At 36.8% G+C, this 24,656-nt stretch overlaps 1 protein-coding gene across 3 annotated transcripts in view; it reads right to left on the bottom strand.

Moving 5' to 3' along the window:
• Positions 1 to 5,842: 5,842 nt before the first annotated feature.
• Positions 5,843 to 24,656, bottom strand: part of nubp1 (nucleotide binding protein 1 (MinD homolog, E. coli)) — a 39,358-nt gene continuing 20,544 nt past the window's right edge. For 2 of the 3 annotated variants that reach the window (XM_051713901.1, XM_051713903.1), the window contains 6 exons: positions 22,881 to 22,971; positions 17,752 to 17,906; positions 16,533 to 16,643; positions 11,009 to 11,111; positions 10,647 to 10,730; positions 5,843 to 6,661 (listed from right to left, as the gene is read on the bottom strand). In XM_051713901.1, the coding sequence (XP_051569861.1) occupies positions 6,612 to 6,661; positions 10,647 to 10,730; positions 11,009 to 11,111; positions 16,533 to 16,643; positions 17,752 to 17,906; positions 22,881 to 22,971 (594 nt within the window). In that variant the 3' untranslated portion in view covers positions 5,843 to 6,611. The remainder of the gene's footprint in view (positions 6,662 to 10,646; positions 10,731 to 11,008; positions 11,112 to 16,532; positions 16,644 to 17,751; positions 17,907 to 22,880; positions 22,972 to 24,656) is intronic. The other variant, XM_051713902.1, reaches the window with a different exon arrangement.

The raw sequence follows: 24,656 nt of genomic DNA, 5'->3' as shown, positions 1-24,656 counted from the left end.
GAGCACAAACCAAGCCATGAAGTCCAAGGAATTGTCTGTAGAGCTCCGAGACAGGATTGTATCGAGGCACAGATATGGGGAAGGGTACAGAAAAATTTCTGCAGCATTGAAGGTCCCAATGAGCACAGTGGCCTCCATCATCCGTAAATGGAAGAAGTTTGGAACCACCAGGACTCTTCCTAGAGCTGGCCACCTGGCCAAACTGAATGGCAAGTGTCATGTCTGGAGGAAACCAGGCAGCGCTCATCACCTGGCCAATACCATCCCTACAGTGAAGCATGGTGGTGGCAGCATCATGCTGTGGGGATGTTTCTCAGCGGCAGGAACTGGGAGACTAGTCAGGATTGAGGGAAAGATGAATGCAGCAATGTACAGAGACATCCTTGATGAAAACCTGCTCCAGAGCGCTCTGGACCTCAGACTGGGGCGAAAGTTCATCTTCCAACAGGACAACGACCCTAAGCACACAGTCAAGATAACAAAGGAGTGGCTCCGGGACAGCTCTGTGAATGTCCTTGAGTGGCCCGGCCAGAGCCCAGACTTGAACCCGATTGAACATCTCTGGAGAGATCTGAAAATGGCTGTGCACCGACGCTCCCCATCCAACCTGATGGAGCTTGAGAGGTCCTGCAAAGAAGAATGGGAGAAACTGCCCAAAAATAGGTGTGCCATGCTTGTAGCATCATACTCAAAAATACTTGAGGCTGTAATTGGTGCCAAAGGTGCTTCAACAAAGTATTGAGCAAAGGCTGTGAATACTTATGTACATGTGATTTAAAAAATCAAAAAATAATTTATACATTTGCAAAGATTTCAAACTTCGTTCACGTTGTCATTATGGGGTATTGTTTGTAGAATTTTGAGGAAAATAATGAATTTAATCCATTTTGGAATAAGGCTGTAACATAACAAAATGTGGAAAAAATGAAGCGCTGTGAATACTTTCCGGATGCACTGTACATCTCAAACTTTGATATATTCCCATATTTATTAGTTACTAATGAAAATAGTTTATACATCTAAATTGGTTTTTACTCCTGGTGTTTCAAATCAAGTAGTGTACTGTACCTTCTTATTAAGTTATTAAATTGAAATTATGGTTGGATTATTGACAGTCCTATATAACCTGATACAAATTTAAGACATTAAAACAAAATAACATTAGGGGAAATCCGTAATGAGGGATACTTCTCAAAACATACTTGTCGCAGAATGTGATAGATGCACTATAAACAGGCACAGAAAGTGAATATAATTTTTTTAAAGATGTTAACTCACCAAGAGCATCTGTAAATGCATCCAAATCCTCCTCTTTACTAAAAGTAGAATCCATGATGCCTCGACTGATGTCCCACTTTTGCCAAATAGGTAAAGAGAGTTTCCTGGCCAGATCCTCTTCATCATTAAAAAGCATTTCACACAGACTCTTCTCTTCAACTTCACCGTGCTTGAAGAGAGACAGGTAGTACTGTGTGGAGAAGACGTTGGCTTCATGTAGCTCACTGAGGAGTTTAGGCACTAGGCTCGGGCTGACCTGTAACACTTTTCTCACCTGAAACAGCACATCCTCAAAAGGAATCATGACTGGACAACAGCTGTGAGATTCGCTCATATCAACACTTAAGCATAATCAGAAGCCTTTATTTCCTCTTTGCCATACTAATGCCAGCTAAAAACAAATATCTGTGTTGTCGTTTCTAGATGAGAAAGTGCAAGTAAGACCACACCAGATTCAATTGATCATCTTTACTCTCCGACTGACTAAACTATCTTTAAGGACAACAGTTTTAGCCAGGTCAGATGAGGACAGAGTTTCGCATGTACTTTTGCCACAATATACCAAAGTGGCTAATGTGCTGTGCATGGACAAATCAAGGCCACATCTCCATCTCACTTCTCCTTTGTTACTAGGAATTTATAGGGAAGGGAATCAAATGTATACATCCCATTAATTAACAGATCCTAACCATTATCCCTCTGTGTTCTAATACCCTAGATGAAATACTTAATGCTTATGCCAAAAATGCATTATATTCCTCTAAAATTAGATACTTTTTTGATATCATACACATATTAAAATCATCAGTTACATTCTGTATAAAATGCACCTTAAATGGTGAATTGCTCATTCAAGTTGTGTAATATGTAAACAAATCAAAGAGTTTGGTACCTGTAACTTCACCTGACCAACAGAATTTTGCTCAAGTACTCAACAACTCAATAAATAATCAATAACAAAACAAACATTGCTCTGGCAGAAGACTTGTCACTAAACCATGTTAATGGAAATTTCCTGAAATAACCTCCGAACACAATGGTAACACCTTAAAATAAGGTAAAATAAGGTTAGCCTGTGGGTTTGTGGGGCTCTAGGAAAAATCATGAAAATAGGCCCAGGCGGTGTGAATATTGTCATAACATCAGAAGAACATCAACAGAACCACTGCAAACGTGATAAGTGGATTTTGTTTTACAGAGAAAGCATTAAAAAATAAGCAATCTAGAACTCGGTAGATGACAAGTGAACATGAAGGTGTTAGGTTAAAATGTACATGAATGTGTAAGGGAAAGCGTGTATTTTAGGTGCTGTGACATCAGAACATCTTCACTATTTCAGCTTTTTTCTAGAAGTACAAATAAACTATACACTGTAAAAAATGTCCGTAATGTAACAGTAAAAGACTGTAAAAATAGTTCAACGAGTAGTAATTTTTTTTTTAATATAAAGACAATACATATAGTTTTACGGTAAAATGTTGTAAAAAGTATTTTTTTTTAGATGTAAATACATGATTTCCCATATAATTAACGGTTACAATTTTTTTTATGTTTAACAAGAGAGTACATGTACTTTTTACAGTAAATTATTGTTACGGTAAAATACAGTAATCGGGCGTTCCCAGAATTCCCTGCATGACCCATCATATTTCATTATATTTTATGGAAATAGTTATGTTTCTTATTATTTTTAATATCAGTTATGTACTTTGGGGTGTTCTGTGTTATATTTGATGTAGTTTAGTTAATGTTTACTGCATTATTTTAATTTCATGTGTTACCCTGATGGTGTTTAGTGTTTGTGTGAGTGACACTGAGCACTGTCTCTAAAACAAATTGGTCATTGCTCCTGGAAGAGTCACTGTTGATGAACTTCTGTAATTACTACGGTGATGAACAATACTCTTAGTTTCAGAAGGTTAATATTTAAATTAATTATTTAATAATATAAACGACAGTACTGCACCATAAAATATACCGTAAAACAACAGTTTTAAACTGTAAAATTTACAGGTTGTTTTGTAAAGTTGTTTACATTTTTACTGTATTTTTTTCCATAATTATTCTGGCAACCACAGCTGCCATTTTATTTTTTTTTTATAGTGTAGTTTCTCAGTTTATATAATGTCATGGAAACCGCAAGTGTTATAATTACAGGGTAACACTTTACAATAAGTTTCTATTTGTTAACAGTAAATTTATCAGGTATCATGAACTAACAATGAACAATATAATTTTACAGCATGCATTAATCTTGGTTAATGTTAATTTATTTAAAAAAAATACAATTGTTCGTTGTTTGTTCATATTGGTTCATATTGCATTAATTATTGCAATTAACACAACATTTTATGTTACAACTGCATTAGAATTTGTAGAAATTAACATTAATCAAGATTAAGTATTGTTCATTGTTAGTTCATGTTAACTAATGTAGTTCACTAATGATAAATACAAACTTATTGTAAATTTTACCCATTACAGTACACAAAATAAGATAAAGAATTTAGATGAAGAAAGTATATCACAGCACGGCACTGCCTACAATGCTTGAAATTTCACGTCAACTACCCATATACCTATGCGTAAATGTTTATTACTTGCAACTAAATTAATTAAAACAAAAAATTGGCCTGAATATGTGCAAAAGTCTCCCTCTGCCTGGCCAGAGATTATGCTAATGAAACTCACACCTGAAAATCAATGGAAAAATTGTCTTCTGTGTGACTTTAGAGAGCAGATTTTGCAGATAGGATAGTTTGGGATAGTTGATGGGATAAATATGCAATCACACACAATTTCACATAGTAAAGTTACTCCATGAGTCGCAACTTAAATCACTCTATTGCAACTGTTTATGCTCACGCGGTACTCCTACTGATTTTTTCCACTAGCTCCATGTGACAGAGCTTAAGAGAGAGAGATAGCTGTAGTGAGTTGGTCTGTTTGTCGCCCTTCCACCATTTTTTAATCAGTAAGTGTGTCATACCTCTGACTAAGAGAGCGAGATCTCAGCTAAACAGTTGGCAAGTGTGACACCCTCAGCCAAAATCGAGTTGTCTGGATTTTGCTAGTGTAATACCGACTTAAGCCTCAAAGTCTCTAATAACTTATTTTATGTATTTCTGTCAGGTATGAGCATTACTCATCAAGATCTGTGATCTGTGTCTAATAATACTGTAATAAGAATCTGTGCTTCCCAGCAATGCTTTGCTGGGACATATGAATAAATTATGCAGATTATTGTGTACTGCTTATTGCTGTACTGTTTGCCGAACACTGCTGTTGTTGTAACTTTCAGTTATTTTTCGTTTGGTGATTATTCAGAGATCATCTTATCGTATGTTGTTTTTGGTTATCACCGTCATTGTGATTTGTATGTTAAATGATCAGGTCTATGCACGGCAGAATACTTTGGAATTAAAGAAAATGTCAAAATAAAAGATGCTGATGATTCTTAAAAATCATATAAAATGTTCGCGAACCGTGGACCCTTACACAGGGCCTCTGGCCCTGGTAGAATACGAAAACATTATTTAATGCATTAGGTATAAACAAATTCTATCTAGCAAGTCAGTCCACTGTCGGCCATTTTTGGAACACTCCCGGGAGGCTATTTCCAGTCATGCCAGTGCAGCTCCTATCTACTTGAAAGGGGGAAAACCCAAATCTCAAAAACAGTTGGTCAAAATTACGATCAAAGAACATATTTCAAATCGGCAGTAAAATCTGATAATGCTGGTATCATAAATTGAGCTTCTTTACCTCATATTATACGAAAACAAGCAATTTTCCCGGCTTGTATTGCTAATGCGCATGCACGTTCTCGAGTTGATTGACAGGCAATATCTGTATCTAAAAGGTGATTGGCTCTATTACATGTGAGGCGGGACTTCCTTTCTACATCCATTGACTGATGGGCGCTAGAGCTTCTTGGTTGTGCGTTCCAATTTCTCCCATTCATTTTAATAGAAGTGTCCCGTCTATGCTTAATAGTCTCTAATAATAATTAATATTTTTTACAGCATTTAATAATCTTGGTTAATGTTAATTTATAAATAGTGTATAATATTGTTCATTGTTAGTTTATAGTGCATTAACTTTTAAATGTTAAATATTGTATATGTATATTTGTATATGTATAAATTAATATTAACCAAGGCTATGAAATACTGTTCATTATTATTAACAATTGTGCAAACTAATGTTTACATATATAACCTTTTTGTAAAGTGTCACCAACATAATCTGAATGTTGTTAAGAATATTATGAAAACTATCAATATTCAGAAGCAGTTGTTGGTTTAACATATTACAAAGAACAACAAAAAATAAATAAAATAAAGGATAAATAATATTGTATGATAAGTCTCTCTTATTTTAGTCAGGACAGGTTGAATGTTTTTGTGCAGAACTGAAAATGCACTTGATTTTGCATAAAACAATCCTCCTATGGCCTCACAAATGATTTACATTAGATTCTATAGAAAATGCATGGAACCAGTGCTTCAAATATTCTTGCATTTGTTGCACATAAAAAAATATGAAACACAGCACAATGAGATCCAGTTAATGAAATGATTTAAAGAAATTTATTAGCACTTGTACAAAACATTCAAAATACAAATTAAGCAGGGCTATTGACATTAATCAGAGTGCCACATTTAATTTTTGACTGGAATGAAACGAGGCTGTGAGGGACAGAAGTACAGTCTGTTCGATGGTTTGTACTGTTGTTTAAACTGGTATTCATCCCTAATATGATGAATCATTGGAAAACAAAATATTTTCAGTAGACAAGTTACTCCAGAAAACACGAGTTGTAAAAATTACAAGTGATTAGATGTGACCTTTATACAGTGCATGCCATTGTAGGTCCTACCTTCACAGCCTTGTTTTAGTTCCCATCAAAAATAATTTCTAAGAAACAAAACATAATTCCTTTTGCTCTGTTGAAAAATGCCAATTCAATTATCATTTTAATTATGCTTTTATTACCATCACCTGTATCATTGCAATTTTGCAAACCTGGATTCAAGTAGAACTTTTCATTGAGTCCTACTTTTACATCACTTAGAACATAATTTTTAATTCTCAATTTTCATACTTTCCAGTATCTTTGAATTTAGGGGAAGTGAGTGCACAGTATCGAAGGCCATAGTTTCACGCTTGGATACACATTGAATAGTTTCTAATTGTAACAAGTATTTGAACAGATAATTATGACTTCACAAAGACTTTTGTTTTGTGATTGACCAATCACAGGACACTGCACTCTGAATTCATAGGATATCCCAGCAAGCAGGACAAAGATCTACTGGATGTCCTATGTGTTAAGAAAGATCATCTGATGCAGAATGAGAAGAACAGTAATCTCGGATTTCTGTGAAAAGAAAAAATATTTTTGTGATTGTCAGCACAAATGAAGGACATGTTCCCTTTCACATAACAACAGCAGATGGTAAGCACTGAGCAAAAATAACAAGATATCCGGTTTCTGAAGAATGTACGCTTCTGGTATCTGCTTCTCCTTCTATATAGGAGAAGCAGGTATATTTTAATCAAGTGTATTCTAACATTATGGGGAACCACTCAGTCGCCACTTCATTAGGTACACCTTTCTAATACTGGGTAGAAAACATCTTTGCTTACAAAATTAATTCTGAATGGGATGAATTCAACAAGATGCTGGAAACACCCCTTGAAGATTCTGGTCCGTGTTGACATAATAGTATTACATAGTTGCTACAGATATTGAGTTATTTCAATATTGGGAATCTGCTGTTCTAATACATCCATACTCCATTAGATCAAGACCTAATGGGGACATTGGTATATACTAAAGCCAATATCAATAACCAGCTTGAGATGATGTGTGCTTTGTGACATGGCTGTGGCCATAAAGGAATGTGTATAGTCAGCTGTTGAGCCCCAAAACTGCAGTATCGTCAGCAAACTAAGGGGCCCTTCACACCAATCAGAGCAGGACGCAGTTGTCTTGAGACACGTTTTTAAAGCTGAAGTTCTTTTTGACCTGACACCGTGTCTAAAAAAAAAACTTGTCACTCCTTTGCGAAACTGCGAAAAAAACATTGAGATGTGCCGCAAGGACATCCAGGACCTAGAGAGATGTATTCAGTTCAAAAGAAGTTGATAGGTTCTGGTGTATGGTTGTGTTGAGTGCTTTACTCAAGTCAATGAACTGCATTCTGGCACACAGTAGAAGTCTTTGTTTTCCACGTGGGTAAGAGCAAGTTGGGTGGCGGCTCCAAAGTGAGGCTCCAAAGAAGGAGGCTTGATTTGTGCCATAAACAGCTGCTCTTGGAACAGGCTTGTTTGAGGGATGTATTAAATATGACTCTGAAGACATCTACAACTAGGTGAGCTCCTTTAGCACATGTCTGGTGATACCATTCAGGCCAGATTTTTAGAGGGTTCGCTTTTTATAGGGTTCCCCTCATCTCTTTTTGTGTTCCACCAAACAAAGAAAGTCATATGGGTTTGGAACAACACATGGGTGAAAATGTTGATTTTCATTTTTTAGTGAACTTTCCCTTTAAATGCCACATCTTAGGGTCTGAGCAAAGAATGGACCCGTTCCATCCTTAGCTTACAGGAGTGGAAACCTGTGTTGTATTCTGCTGCTTGACGCCTTCCTGTCAGATTCAACCAATCTGGCATTGTCCTCGGACTCTCTTATTAAAGTGATAGTTCACCCAAAAGTGAAAATTCTCTCATCATTTACTCACCCTCATGCCATCCCAGATGTGTATGACTTTCTTCTGCTGAACACAAACAAAGATTTTTAGAAGAATATCTCAGCTCTTTAGGTCCATACAATGCAAGTGAATGGTGATCAGACTTTGTAGCTCCAAAAATCACATAAAGGAAACATAGAAGTAATCCATACGACTCCAGTGGTTAAGTCCATATCTTTAGAAGCGATACGATAGGTGTGGGAGAGAAACAGATCAAAATGTAAATCCTTTTGTTACTCTAAATCTCAACTTTCATTTTACATCTGTGTGCCTGTTTAGTTTCACTTTCACATCTGAAAGTGAAAGTTAAAGTAGAAATTTAGAGTGAAAAAGGACTTAAATATTGTTCTGTTTCTCACCCACACCTATTATATTGCTTAAACACCGATGTCATATGGATTACTTTTATGTTTCCTTTATGTGCTTTTGGAGCTTCAAAATTGTGGTGCCCATTCACTTGCATTGTATGGACCTAAAGAGCAGAGATATTCTTCTAAAAACCTTTGTTTGTGTTCTGCTGAAGAGAGAAAGTCATACACATCTGGGATGGCATCAGGGTAAATAAATTACTTTTAGCTTGCACGTTAAAGTCCCAGGAGATCACAAGTTTCCTGAGATACTCAAACCACACCATGTGGTACAAACAATCATTCCACAGTTAAAGTCAGTTAGATCACATTTCTTCCTCATTCTGATGTTTGAACAACAACTGAAACTCTTGACCATGTCTGCATACTTTTATGCATTAAATTGCTGGTACACGATCACCTGATTATATGTTTGCACTAACAAGCATGTTTAGAGTAGAAAAGTGCCCATACTTTTACTTTTTTAAATGATAAAAGATAAAAAAGATTAAATGAAAGATGACATAATGCAGACTGTACATACAGTACAATTGATTAGCAACCTTGCAACTCATCATAGGTCTGTCTTTAAAGGTTTAAAAGTTATCGTTAAAATCAATTCACCTAGATAAAATGAATGGGATTTTTACTTCCGGAACCCGACTGTTGTGCTCTAAACAGGTATACCTAATAAAGTGTGTGTGGACTGAGAAACAATAAAATATTTTTAAGGAACAAGAAAAAGGGAAGATGAGATACGTGTAAACTAAGTTCTCAGAAATGTATCTAGAGCATTCGTGGCACTGCAATCAAGATTAAGTGTCTTTTGCCAGGAGTCAACATTATGTGTGTGCCACAACCCATAGATCACCTTAAAACCGCTTCCTGACAAAAGGAACGGGGAAATTACCAAGCTTACTTATACAGTTAGCATCACCATATATTTACTGTCTTTGCTGTTGTTGTAGTTTTTCCTCAATCTCGGACATAACTTTGGTAATTATTTTATGAGGTTTATCGTTAAGATGACCCTTGCTCTTTAAATGCTTCTGGCAGAGTTTGGCATTTTTGGCTTGCCAATGGACAATAAACGAGACAAAGAGTGTTGTCAGACCTGTAGATTGTTTGCTTTGATCTAAAAAGTTACTAAATTGTTACAATATTGCATTTGCACAAGGCAGCATTTCAAATTGGACAAAATTTATTTTATAAAAGTCACAGGTGATCAAACTGTCTTCTCAATGGTCAAAATGCTTGCACACTGCTCCAGGTTTTAGGGGTGGGCGATATAGAATTTAAAATGATATAACAGTAAAAATATGTCAACAGGTTGAAATTTTCAAGTACCGTCTATATCACGGTTATGCAAAACCTCTCCCGCAAAGTACAGAATGTGCATTCTAATCAGAGGCTGCACTACAAACATCATCCGTTACTCAGATGAATCTAAACGCGCTCTCTCTCTCTCTACACACACACACTCACACACACACACACACGGTAATCATGAAGATTTTGGTTGGTTGGTTGGTCCGCTGGGTTGGATTGAATTCTCACCACAAGCGAACCGTTCAGGAGTTGTTTTGGTGAGGATCCGAGTGCGACTGCCATGTTCATATATGCCTAAACAAACCCGAACTAAGGGAAAAAAAGCAGGAGATTCTGAATAAAATGAACCAAATGAACTAGGTGTGAAAATGCCAAACCTCAGCTCACCATAGAGTTAAGGGTTACACACTAAAGCAGCAATCCCAGATTGGTGAGAAGTTATTGGCTTACATGTCGGTCATGCACTCCGTAAACAGTCATCTACGTGCACTTCAGCAGTCAATTCAGGATGACTTCAAAGGTACCAAATAATTAATCTTACAATTCCTACACAATCCTTTTGATTCAAACATTGCTCACCCACATCTACTCAGTTTACTTACATAAAACAAGACATGTACTACACACAGATAACTGATATTGGCATTATAATAAAGCTATACAGCCAGAGGGGAACTGGCTTCTCCAGCTGAGCCTGGTTTCTCCCAAGGTTATTTTTCTCCATTAACTAACATCTTATGGAGTTTTGTGCTCCTTGCCACAGTCTTATTTTTAAGGCATGATTTTCAAATCGCATTATTCATTTAAGCTGCATGATGAGGACTTTAAGACATCACAGCATCATTTTCTGTAAAGTTGCTTTGAAACAATGTGTGTAGTGAAAAGCACTACACAAACAAATTTACTTGACTCATATTAGTAAGGGTTGACTTACTTTGGACAATACTCTGATAGGCCATTGCTGCAGGAGAGTCTGGAACTTCTGTCAGGAAAGACTTTCCCTCATCACAGCTTTTCCCTTTGGAAAGCAAAATACAGAACCAAATTTAGAGAACTCAAAACTGCTGGCTGCAGATTTTTCTTTAGACACTATATAAGAACCACAATGGGGAGATTTTAGATACTTTACTGGTTCCTTATACTGACTATAAACTACAATGTAATTTGTAAAACTTCCAAATATCCAAACCACTTAATGTGGAACAAATGTGGGATAGTATTTCATCAAAGATGTTTTAAAACTTGTTTAAAATATTCTCTTCCTTGTGACTGGATTGAGGTTAAGGTTTTAAGTACCTATCCGTGGGTCCAGAGGTACTCTGCCCAGAAGAGGGAGGTTTAGCTCCTCACACATCCTCTGTGCACCTCCAGTGGTCGGAGGAAAGATCTGTGATGTATTCTGACCACAGAGAGAGGAGGGGTATCAAAAAACACTAGATAATGAGACAAATGACTGCACACTTTTAACACATGTAAGCATGATGACATGGCTACACACTTATTTACAGAATGCACAGGGCCAAAACCACCACAGACATTGTGGGGGACACATCCTCCCAATATTCAGATTAGTGGTCAATCAATCTTGGTTTTTCAATGACCGTTGCTTACAATTTTGCATGCCTCCCTGTTCTATTCAGTGGAATATTTGGTGACACCCTTAAGAATGCAGACTATATTTTAGGGATGTCCCGATCCGATCCACGTCATCGGTATCGGGCCGATACCGGCCCAGAACGCTAGATCGGAGGAGAGAAAAAAATATGATCCGATACCTATCCAACACAAAGCATGGGATAATCTAGCTTAAACCATCGCCTAAATGCTTGTATATTAGCATTTCCCATGCTGCGACATCCAGTTAAGCTGCGCGGCCTGTCACGTGATAACAGTAGTAGCCAAATATAGTCGCATGAGAATGATAGTTAGCTAACTTACAGAATAGTCATGTCAGCGGTGTGGAAGTATTTTAACCTTAAAGGAGGAAAAAAGTCCAACGGTCAAATGCAAAATTTGCAACGCAAATGTTTCGAGGGGTGGCAGTGCTGTTGGTCGGTTTAACACCACAAACTTAAGCATTTGGAAAAACACCACACGGAACAACACCAGGAATTTCTGCAAGCAACAGCTGCAAAGAAGAGCAAAATGCCCCAACAGCAGACATTGCTGGAATCAATAAAAAGTCAAGAGAGACTCCCTCCACGCAGCAACAAGGCGAAATTGATAACGGAGAAACTAGTTCAGTTTATTGTCCTGGACGACTAACCCCTTTCAATGGTAGAAAATGTGGGGTTTCAACACTTAATTGAGCATCTCGAGCATCACTACACTTTGCCCAGTCGCCATTATATAACGGAAAAGGTCATCCCTCATATGCACAACGTAGTTTGTGATTTCCTTTCCAAACTCTTGGAGAATGTAGGTGCGGTTAGTCTCACAACAGACATCTGGAGCTCAGACGTTAGTCCAATGTCCTTGTTGAGACTGACCGTGCAATGGATAGATGCTGATTTTACCTTGAAAAAAGCTGTGTTGCATGCCCGAGAGATTCGTGGCTCACACACAGGGGATTCTATTACGGCAGCCATTGAGGAGATGCTGCGTGAATGGAAGATTAATAAAAACAAAGTCCATGTATTTTTAAGGGACAATGCAAAAAACATGAAGAAGGCCATGGATCAACTTGGCGTGGCGAGTTTAGGATGCTTCGCGCACACACTGCAGCTAAATGTACACAAGGGACTGTTGTCGCAGCGCAGTGTAAGTGACGCATTGGCCAATGCGAGAAAAACTGTAGGCCACTTTAAACACTCACCCCTTGCCTATTCACGGTTAGAAGACATCCAAGTAGAGCTAAATATGCAGCCTAAGCGTCTACAGCAGGACGTCCAAACTATATGGAACAGTACCCAGTACATGATTGAAAGCCTCATTGCGCAAAAACGGACACTATCTGCATATACAGCTGAATACGACCTGCCAGCCACACTGACAGCAAACCAGTGGGGGCTGTTGGAGAAGGCTTCCATGGTTCTGGCCCCTTTTGAGGAGATGACAAGGGAGGCGAGTGCCTCCTCCGCATCTGTAGCTGATGTCATCCTCATTGTGTGTGTCCTGAAACGGGTTCTCAGTTGGGAAAACGAGGCTGATCAGGGGATTAAGACAATGAAAAGTACCTTCCTTGACGCAGTCAAATGACGTTTTAATGACGTGGAATCTGAGCCATTATACTCGGTTGCTACTCTGCTTGATCCACATTACAAAGACAGGTAAGGGAATTTCTGTTAACTTTATTTAGCCCTACCTGATTCAGCTGTGTGTGTGTGTGTGTGTGTGTGTGTGTGTGTGTGTGTGTGTGTGTGAGAGAGAGAGAGAGCGAGAGTAACAAATCCCTCATACCTCTGTATGGAATTTGCACTACCATTTCATTATTTTCACAAATCACATGTCAAGTATAAGTCTTCCAAGCAGACAAATAACTTGATATTAAGGAAATACTAGACTATTAATATTTTATATATTTTATTATACCAGGTACTTCACAAATGCAGATACTCTGAGACTTGGAAAAGAAGCATTATGGCAGAGGTAGGAAAGATGGAGGAAGTGTTGAAGAACCAAGTATTACCTGTTCCTAAGATAACCACAAGTGCACAAATTCAAGTGGAGACCTACCTAAGTGAGGCAAATATTACACGGTTGGACAATCCCTTGCTTTACTGGAAAGTAAACCAACCTCGACTGCCCTCCCTGGCAGCCACGGCAGCTAAGTTTATCTGTGCTCCCTGCACAAGTGTAGAGAGTGAGAGGCTCTTTAGCACAGCCTCAAATGTTATTGATGAAAGAAGGAGTAGGCTGACGTCGGAGACCGCTGAAAAACTAATCTTCCTAAAGAAGAATCTGCCCCTCATTGTTATGTGAGCAAACGTAAAACATGTTCAAGTGCTTTGTTACAGAGAAATGGCACCTGTGAAAGTGATTTTTATTTTATTTTTATAATTGTTAAAAATAAAGCAGCTAGGTCAGTAAGGTTAAGGTTTAAACTGTTTAAGGTCAAGGTAAGGTTTAAACTGTTTGTTAATGTTATATTATTTATTTGGAATGTTACACATATTTATTTAAGTCTTACAGTGCCATTTTGTTATTACTACTATGATTTGCACATAGCTGCACTGTAAGGGATAGTTTTGTATTTATTTATTTACAACGCTGAATGCTGCTGTTTAAATTGTTTTAATTTTAAACCTGTTGGTAGCTTTAAGTACAGCAGTACCTGTTTTTTTGTGTGTGTTTTTGTAGTGTTTGAATAAAGGGTTGCAGTCTTTCATAATCAACTGTTGTTGTGGACTATATACTGGAGAAGTATTTGTTCTCCATTTGAGCGAGATGTTTTTAGGTGGCTAATTGAGCAAAGTGCTTCCATATATTATTATTATTATTATTATTATTATTAGTTCAAAAATAAAACAAAATATCGGATTGATATCGTATCGGCAAATAGCCAAAGCTGCGGCATCAGTATCGGAAGTGAAAAAATGGTATCGGGACATCCCTACTATATTTGCATTAAAAAGGCTATAAGACAACTGTGTGGGTAAAATTTAACTTTAACAACAAGAAAACATAATAAACTTAAGAGTAATTAAAGCTACAGTGTGAAATTGTGGCGCCATTATCATCACCAAAACAGAATTCCAAAAGTAATCAATGTTTTAAAAGAGATTCCAGAAAACTCCCTCTGTCATTTATTGGTTAAACAAACAGATAGTCCCACCCCTAACTCACACTATTGGTTGAGCAAACGTTGAGCCATTGTTGCTGTGTCAGGCTGGATGGGTCGCTCAAACAAACAGAAGAATGTTTTGAAAGCACCACAGAGCCTGTTACACTTTTAGGTGAAATCAACCTACAAATGGCTTTCTCTTTATTTATTTATTTTTTTTGTTTTTTCGCCTTTTTCTCCCAATTTGGAATGCCCAATTCCCAATGCACTCTAAGTCCTCATGGTGGCGTAGTGATTCGCCTCAGTCCGGGTGGCGGAGGACGAATCCCAGTTGCCTCCGCGTCTGAGACAGTCAACCCGCACATCTTATCACGTGGCTTGTTGAGCGCGTTGCCACGGAGACGTAGCACGTGTGGAGGCTTCACACCATCCACCGCAGCAACCACGCTCAATTCACCATGCGCCCCACCGAGAAAAAAACACATTATAGCGATAAAATACGCTGGCTACCACCCCTGGAGTTCGCTAGTTCGCTAGTTCGAATCCCAGGGCGTGCTGAGTGACTCCAGCCAGGTCTCCTAAGCAACCAAATTGGCCCGGTTGCTAGGGAGGGTAGAGTCACATGGGGTAACCTCCTCGTGGTCGCTATAATGTGGTTTTTTCTCGGTGGGGCGCATTGGGAATTGGGCATTCCAAATTGGGAGAAAAAGGGGAAAAATCAAAAAAAAAAAAAAAAAAAAAAAAAAAGAGAAAGCCATTTGTAGGTTGATTTCACCTAAAAGTGTAACAGGCTCTGTGGTGCTTTCAAAACATTCTTCTGTTTGTTTGAGCGACCCATCCAGCCTGACACAGCAACAATGGCTCAACGTTTGCTCAACCAATAGTGTGAGTTAGGGGTGGGACTATCTGTTTGTTTAACCAATAAATGACGGAGGGAGTTTTCTGGAATCTCTTTTAAAACAGTGATTACTTTTGGAATTCTTTTTTGGTGACGATAATGACCACGAGGAGGTTACCCCATGTGACTCTACCCTCCCTAGCAACCGGGCCAATTTGGTTGCTTAGGAGACCTGGCTGGAGTCACTCAGCACACCCTGGGATTCGAACTAGTGAACTCCAGGGGTGGTAGCCAGCGTATTTTACCACTGAGCTACCCACGCCCCCTTACAAATGGCTTTCTTATAGTTAACGCTGCATATTAAATTAATAGCTGACCCAAAAATCACCCCTTTTCCTCACCCTCATGCCATTCCAGATGTGTATGACTTTCTTTCTTCTGCTGAACACAAACGAAGATTTTTAGAATATTTCAGCTCTGTAGGTCCATACAATGCAAGTGAATGGTGACCAGACCTTTGAAGTTTCATAATAGGCATAATAGTAATCCATACATCTCCAGTGGTTTAATCAATGTCTTCTGAAGTGATCCAAACAATTTTAAATGAGAACAGACTAGAATATAACTCCTTTTTTTCTATAAATCTTGAAATCAGCAGTCTCCTCGGCGCTCATGATTTAAAGCTCCATTACACTTCCTATAGCGCCATCTAATGCTCTGCGCATGCTTCAAGCACTAGGAAGTGCAACTGAGCTTGAAATCAAGATCGTGCCTGAAGACTGCAATGGCATGATGTGCAGAGAAAAATGAGTTACATTTTGATCTGTTCTCACCCAAAACTGATTAGATCGCTTCAGAAGATATGGATTTAACCACTGGAGCTGAATGGATTACTTTTATGCTGCCTTTATGTGTTTTTATTTTTATTTTATTGAGCTTTAAAGTTCTGGTCACCATTCATTTGCATTGTATGGACCTACAGAGCTGAAATATTCTTCTAAAAATCTTGTCTTAGTTCTGCTGAAGAAAGAATGTCATATACATATCTGGGATGGCATGAGGGTGAATAAATGAAGAGATAATTTTCATTTTTGGTGAACTATTCTTTAAGTTAAAAAACACACACATACACACCAACTTTAAACCTGTTCAAAGAAAAAATAATGTACAAAACCAACAATATATAGAAAAAAAATAGTAAATCCCAAAGTATGCTGTGTTTTGCTGGATGAAGCTAAATATATACTCCTTTACTATACCTTGCACTTAGGACAAACAAAGCCACTCATGTTCTCTATCACACCTATGATGGGTAATTTGACCTTTTTACAGAATCGGATCTCTTTTCTCACATCCTGCAGAGACACTTCCTGTATATTAAAAAAGATAAACAAATTAATTCTGCACTCTTGATTAAAAAAACATGTGGTTACAAATAGTAATAAGGATCATTTAGTAACACTCAACTGTGTGTTATACACACATTTCAAACACCAGGATTTGTATGTTGGCAAGAGAGTGAGAGATTCATGGGGTAGCTGTGTAAAGAGATAGTTTACCCAAAAATGAAAATTCTGTCATCATATACTCACCCTAATGTTGTTCTAAACCCATTTGACTTTCACCCGTGGAACACAAAAGGAGATGTTAGGCTGAATGTCACTCTGTCACCATTTTTCATTGCATCTTTTTCCATACAATTAAAGTGATTGGTGATTTATTCAGCTTAACATCTCTTTTTTTTTGCTCCATGGAGAAAAAAAGTCATATGGGTTTGAAACAACATGAGGAGGAGTAAATGATGACAGAATTTTAATTTTAGGGGAACCTTCCTTTTAAGGTGCAATGATAGTAAAGTGCCAAGAAGAGTGACCTTAACATTTAATTAGTGTTTACTTGGTTAATGAACATGTAACAAATAATTTAAGATAAACACATCTCTATCTAGTTCTGCAACATACCTGCTGCCTTGCAAATAAACAATGATCTTTTACCATGCGTGTCTGCCCTTTCACGCTGCCTTAGCAGAAGCTTGTTTAAACATTCATTACTTCTGATGTTACTAATAAACTGACTGCTATTCAAAGCTTGAATGCTTAGAGGTAGGAAATATGTGTGACTTCTTAAAGCATGTCAGATCCATAAGATCTATATGCAAACAATTTTTATAAAGTGCACCTTGACTGAAGACACAAGTAACAAGTTTTTTTGCATGTAAATTTGTTCACACTGCTGAGTTCCACCTCACCAGCAGCTTGTATACAGGAAACCCATGTTTTTTTTATTATCTACAGTTAAGTGTGAATGCATCTTGGTCCTTTACCATCTCGTGAGAAAGATAGATCGATAGATAGATCTGTCCACTGGTTGTTTCTATTTTTTAATTATGTCATTATATTTTTTTCACATGCAAGCCAAATTAAAGTGTGGAAGAGTAACTTCCTGGAGTGCTTGATGTGTTTAAGTGTTGTTGTTCACCTGTGGGGTGGTGATAATGACCGCTCCATCGATGCCAGCGCTGCTGAGGTACTGCACAATGGACAAGTGCTCATCAGAAGTTCCTGGTGGTGTATCTATAATTAAATAGTCCACTTCTCCCCAGTCCACATCTCTCAAGAACTGTTTTATCATGCCTAAACAACAGTATATCAGAGAATACTTAAAATGTGAAAACCCACCATACATAACACCAATTTTTGACTTGAGATATTGTAAACAGATGAGACCGGAGCTGGTTGTCACACTTTTTACTCCAGTGAATATTTCTCACTGGTTTACTTTTGAAAGTTATTTTCTGCATAACCACATACCTCAAGGTCTTGGCTACAAAATCATTCTTGAAAATTTTTCCTGGACAAAAATGATTCAGTTCATTTAACACGTTGACATTTTGTGACAACTTGCCCCAGTACTGTGGAACTTTCATACTAAACCGGTAGCATTGGTTTCATGTGAATATTGTGAGGGTGACGGGGAACGTGTCCCCACCATCACAAGAACCACAACACATAGTTTATCCTTGGCTTAATGTTTACCAGTGGTTGTGGTTTGATTATGTTTGCTTGTTTACCCAAGAAAGAAAGATATGATGATGGGGAAAATTTACTTTGTAAAGTAGAATTGACCAAATTTAAACAGGGTTTTTAAGTTGTTTGAAACCAACATTAATACCTCTGCTAGAGAAAACACACAAGTTTGTGCAGTTGCACGTTTGACTCTTGAAGCATTCCTAGTGCTCCACAGAGGGGGAAGCTCTGCGATCAGTCTTATCTTCATTATGGGCAGTGCAGTCTCAGTGAAAATCAGATCAGATGAAACAGAAAAAAATAAATAAATAAATATATATATATATATATATATATATATATATATATATATATATATATATATATATATATAATTATTTATTTTTTATTACTCATTTGCTTAGTACATGTTTGAATCCTATTGTGCACCACAATGAAAACCGATTCTATAACTTTTGCAGCTTTTGTATTTGAGATGCAAATATTTTCTACATCCCTAACCTGCAAAAAGTACTGTATGTGCTGGGGCAGCGATAGTGCTTTACTTCTTCTAATAAACCCAATGAATGAATGAATGTAGGCATGCTGGACCTATGAATTGAATTTGTCAGATTTTCCTGATGATTATTCCAACCTTGGTCACCAACACCAAGATTCTTGTGCAGACAGACAGCACAGAGTTCAATTGGAGTGCTCTCTCCAGTAAATATTGACAACACACCATACCAGTCTCATCATGTAACATCCTCACACAATTGTTGTATAATAGTCACTGTCCTGCCAAATCCCCCTATTCTGTGTTTAACCCTTGTGCAACCTTTGAGACATTTTTGTCTTTTTCATTTTCATTTTTTTCGATTATTTTGCCTGTGTTAATGCCAACGGCATACAATTTGCCAGTGGTGTGTATTTTTGGGGTAATTTTGATATTTCAACCTCAGTTCCTATAATACATCTATATTACACTGCGTACACAAAATAGTTGCACTCAGGACCTTAAGGACAAAAATGTCCCCATTAAAATGGCAATATTTGATCCCAGTGCCATTAAAGCATAAAATCATGAACTCTATTATACTATGCTTTCATTCCGGAGCCTGGCTTAAAATATTTTTTTTATTTTTTTTATTTTTTCACCAGATGGTGCCATTTTTCTCATGTTTAGCCTATGGAGCAAATACATGCTTCTTTCCTATTTTCTGTTTGCTGTATTATAGAGCACTGCAGGCCAATTGAATAAATTATGCAACTAAAATTGTGTGGGTGTGTTGGTATGAATGTCAGAGTGTGTTTTGTATGTGTGTATTGAGAAATTTTCGTGTGTGTGTGTGTGGGTAAAAACAACAGTGGCATTATGTAAACAAACTGGCATTTAAAAGGGTTAAAATCCTGAAAATGAATGAATATTTGGTAGTTATGATCAGGACTGATGTTAGTTAAAAAAATTAACTAATTGAAAGTGGAAAATAATATTAATATATAATATTTTTATGGCAGTTCTTTGACGAGGACATGTTTGTCCTCAAAGAACCTCTGAGTAACTTTTTTAAATTGACGCACAAGGGTTAAATTATTACAGTACACATTGCTACAACCCTCTTAAATAATAAAAAAAGCTTTAAATCAAGTGCCAATCTTTAAACCAAGTGTCAACAAGCAAAGTGACTGTCATAATCTTTTATTAAGACAGATACAAATATTGAAAACACAATAAGGTTCTAATCATTAACATTGGTTCATGCATGTTTGGGTTTTTTTAACAGCATTTATTAATCTTGGTTATTGTTAATTTTTCAAAATACTATTCTTCATTGTTTGTTCATGGTAGTTCATAATGCATTAACTAATGTTAATGTATACAACTTCTAATGTATTAGTATACATCATGAAGAAATTAACATTAGCCAAGATTAATAAATGCTATAAAAGAATTGTTCATTGTTAGTTTATGTAAACTACTGGGTTAACTTCTCTTAATGCATACAAGCATATGGTAAAGTGTAACAAAAATATCTCAAAACGCTGATGTCTGTCATATTTTTGGATTCAGTTAGAATCCATTGTGTGCAAATATTTTGCATTCAATTCTAAAATGACAAATAAACTTACTCTTCAAATTCATTTAGTGAGTGCTGTGTGACCCAATCACAAACACAACAGACAACGTATTTACTTCCCCTAAATCACAGAAAGTGACTTCCTTAATGCAAACGAAGATGGCACCCATCTGAACAAAACAGAACCCCTCCCTTCCTTGGCAAGTTTTGCTCTCTACTAAACGTGTTTGAAAGGGTTCTGGGATATATTTCTGTATACTTGGGGTTCTGCAACAATTTAGATTCATTCCACTCAAACAATGTGACTGCATGAGCAATACCCCATTGCTCATGTAGTAAATTACTTCATCAATTAGGTCATAGTTGGCTGTATCTTAATGCTGAAGGAACAGCGATGGGGAGAGAATGTGGAAGCCACAAACTCTACACCTCTAAGATGAACTTTAAAAGGAAATGTGCTTTGAGACCAAAGTCCTTAAATATCACACATGAGAAATCTAGATATCAGACAGTGGTTAAAAAACAGATCGCAAGGAAGTGAAACCAGAGACCCAGTCTAAACTTAGTGATTCACATAAACAGAGCCACGTGTTCTCAACCCCACAGAGAATTGACCGATTTGGTGAGAAACGTATCATAAAAAAAGACACCCACTGTGTTTCTGTTCCTCTGTGGAATAAAATATGATACGCATTTAATGAAAACAAAATTAATGAAGACAAATTTAAAGTCTCAATTTTTTTTTACATTACGTAATGACGTCATTCATTACGCCACGCAAAGCAATATTCTCCAGAGCTGAGCTTCAATAGTTTAACTACTGCTAATTTGCTCAAGAAGTGGATGGTTGGCATACATCAGCTGTCACAGGATCAAAAGTCAATACTATAATTATACTTTAAAAGAAATGTAGAATTCATTCAACAAGCCATTGTTAAGAAACACCAATTAGTGCACACTTGTTGGCAAAATGCACAGAGGATGAAGAATGACAGGAAGAACCCATTTAGTGAATTGAAACCTCATTGTGAAACCAACCACGCATCACTTTGATACTTAACCATAAAAAAACAATCATATGACTGGCACCCACTTCTAAAAATCAAAAACATGTACCTGTTGTCTTATAAAAGAAAAATATAAATTGTGTTTGAGACCTGGTCTGGAAACTTAAGAGGGTTTTTTCACACTCTAGATACAGTATATACTGTACTTTCTAGATTTACAGATCGAAAATTGTTTCCTATAACCAAACTTTCAAGACCTGCATAGAGACCATGGGTTTCTCTAGAGTTGCTAACCTCTTTGACATGATGTGCCCTGTTAAATTTTTCTTGAAAATGACTGAGCTTGTTTACATGGACACTAGAAAGCTGCTTTAGGCTGAAATGCATCGGTCCCGTTTACTTGCTCTGTGTTAGCGTCCTTCTCTTTACTCCTGTATACATGCGGCTCAGACAGTAAGCAGCTTTTTCCACAGCAACTTAATTTCCCTGCGACTCTTGTGTAAATAACAAACATGGGATCTGAGAAAGACTTCGCTATTTTATTCCTGTTGCTTCACTTTATTTTTGTTGCTGTGTTTGTTTCATGAACTTTCTATCGTGACCTGCAGAATTGCGCTAAAATACTTGGATTTACCTCTTACGTCAAACCCCTAATGTACTTGAGCGCATATACGTGGATGTGAGGGACAGTCGATATTTTAAAATGGTGTGTATGAATAGGTATATTTTATAGTGTATGTGTTTTGCCCACTGTAGTACCAGAAATGTTGAATTATTTCAACTGTGTTGACTTGTTGATATGATGTATGGCTCCATCCCATGGCGTTAGTTATCCGGTCTGTTCATGAACATGCACACTCTTCAAAACCCTGTAAGAATGCCGTTAATGTGTTTACATGGCCAAATCAGCCGCGTTCGCCGGGAGAAACATGGGTGTGTTAAACCGCTTTCTCTCAGTCCCTTAAACAGTGTTCTCCTTTACATGACGTTTCAGAACGCCACTTTGGCAAAAACCTGGAATAAATTTTTTTTAAGTGCATGTAAACATGGTAAATGTGCCATATAAACTTTGACAATAAGTTAACACCCCACCAATCTCTTACCCATCTTATTAATAATTTTAGGCTTAGATTTAGTCCTGCAAAGTTTGCACTCAAAGGCATTAAAAACTTGATTCAATTTGCTGTCCCAATAGGTCTATGCTACGCCATTAAAACTGGTCTATGGCATACTAAGAGTAAGTTGAGCAAGTAAATGTGTTTGCATAACTGCTCCACACTATATAGGTCAGGTATGCAATTCTGTCACACCTTTGGCAGATTTGGCAAACCATACAGCTCATAACTAATAAGTAAAGTTGCGTGACCATGAGGTAGGATCACTGCAAGAGATAATTTAGCATGAAGATGACTTCAACATTTCTGAAATGAAAAACTATTGTAAAAAAGATCCATATAACATTCCTTGCTTTTATCTAGTGTGTACAATAGAATACAGGCTTGAAGTGAAGTACGAACCATTCTTTTTTGGGCCTCTCCATATAACAGCATCATCTGGACTATTGAGCAGGAAGCCAATGGACATGACGGCCAAGTTGTCCTCTACATACTAGACAGAAAGAATACATATCAATATTTGGATAGTTGACACATAACATGTCCCTGATGTTTTTATCACCATAGAGAGTTTAGGTTCAAATGTAAATGAATGTAAAAGGGAAAGTGTATTTCAGGTGCTGTGACTGGTCACCATTTCATATAGATATAAATCAAAACCTTTAAACATTTTTAATGACCATTCACTAGTTCATCTTCAATGTTCCTGTGGTGTGACAAATTTCAATTTAACCTCTTAATTGTTATGAGGTCATAGAAGATGCATGCATGATAATTATAATTATCAAATATTTAGCAAAATGCTGTTGAAAAATAAGTTTAGATGGAGAATATCATGTCACACCGTAGGACATTTCAACAACCCATTTAAGATTAAAACACACCCATATAAAAACATCAGTGAGTCATCAGTATACAACCACATCACTAACAGGCCAATCAGATTATATAATGCAAATAGTGCCCGACCAATATATCGGTCGGCCAATATTATCGGCTGATATTAGCCTTTCACTGATATATATGCTTAGTCTTTTTATATTATCCAACACATCCTACCTCTTCTGCCATTACATTCCCTTGGACTGTACATAACTGATTTGTATTTAGATTTGCACTACATATGTGTATGTGTATGTATGTATGTATGTATATATATTCATATATGTGTATATGTATGTATATGTATGTATGTATATATATATATATATATATATATATATATATATATATATGTATGTATATGTATGTATGTATATATATGCATGTGTGTATATATATATATATATATATATATATATATCCTCTACATACTAGACAGAGAGAATACATATCAATATTTGGATAGTTGACACATAACATGTCCCTGATGTTTTTATCACCATAGAGAGTTTAGGTTCAAACTCTCCATTACATTAGTCTCATATATTCATATATATATATATATATATATATATATATATATATATATATATGTATATATATATATATATATAGTGTATTCTATATATACCTTTTTCTTTTCAATATTTATCTATTTTTTTATTCAACTAATTATGTTTTAAAAGTCTTGTTACTGTTTTTTGTATTGTTGTGTACTGGAAGCTCCTGTCACCAAGACAAATTCCTTGTATGTGTAAGCATACTTGGCAATAAAGCTCATTCTGATTCTGATTCTGATATCGGTATCAGAGTATGTTTACCGATATGAAAACTTTTTTTCAGAACATATAATGCAGAAAACAATGCTTTAGAATTGGTGTCATAGCGTAGTTTGTCCAGCAAAGCGCGCTCCGACTCCACTGTTTACAGAGCTGACTCTGAGAGTTCAGCGGTGTCTTCGCTGTAAGTTGCTAACTAGTTTGTGAAATACATACTGGAAAGTTAATAAAAATGACCCCATCATTTTCCCTTTTCAATATAACTAATATAACGTTAACCCTGTCCCTGACAACCATGTCACTCATGTCTATTTGCTATTAGCCAGCTATAGTTTGTAGTAATGTAGCATAATGAAAGGTAAACATCAAAGCATCTTTTTGCAGCTCAGCAGACAATGGTGCGGTGGTGGATTGTGTCTGTTGAGTGTTGATTTCATGCTATGTTATTACCTAGTTGGTGAGACAAAATGCTGGAAAATAAAATAAACAATGTCTGTCTTTTACTCTCCGTGTCTAC

Source organism: Myxocyprinus asiaticus, chromosome 13, assembly GCF_019703515.2.
Source record: "Myxocyprinus asiaticus isolate MX2 ecotype Aquarium Trade chromosome 13, UBuf_Myxa_2, whole genome shotgun sequence".
Taxonomy (NCBI): Eukaryota; Metazoa; Chordata; class Actinopteri; order Cypriniformes; family Catostomidae; genus Myxocyprinus; species Myxocyprinus asiaticus.
Note: the sequence above shows the minus strand (reverse complement) of the source record. Positions and strands in the feature narration are given on the sequence as shown.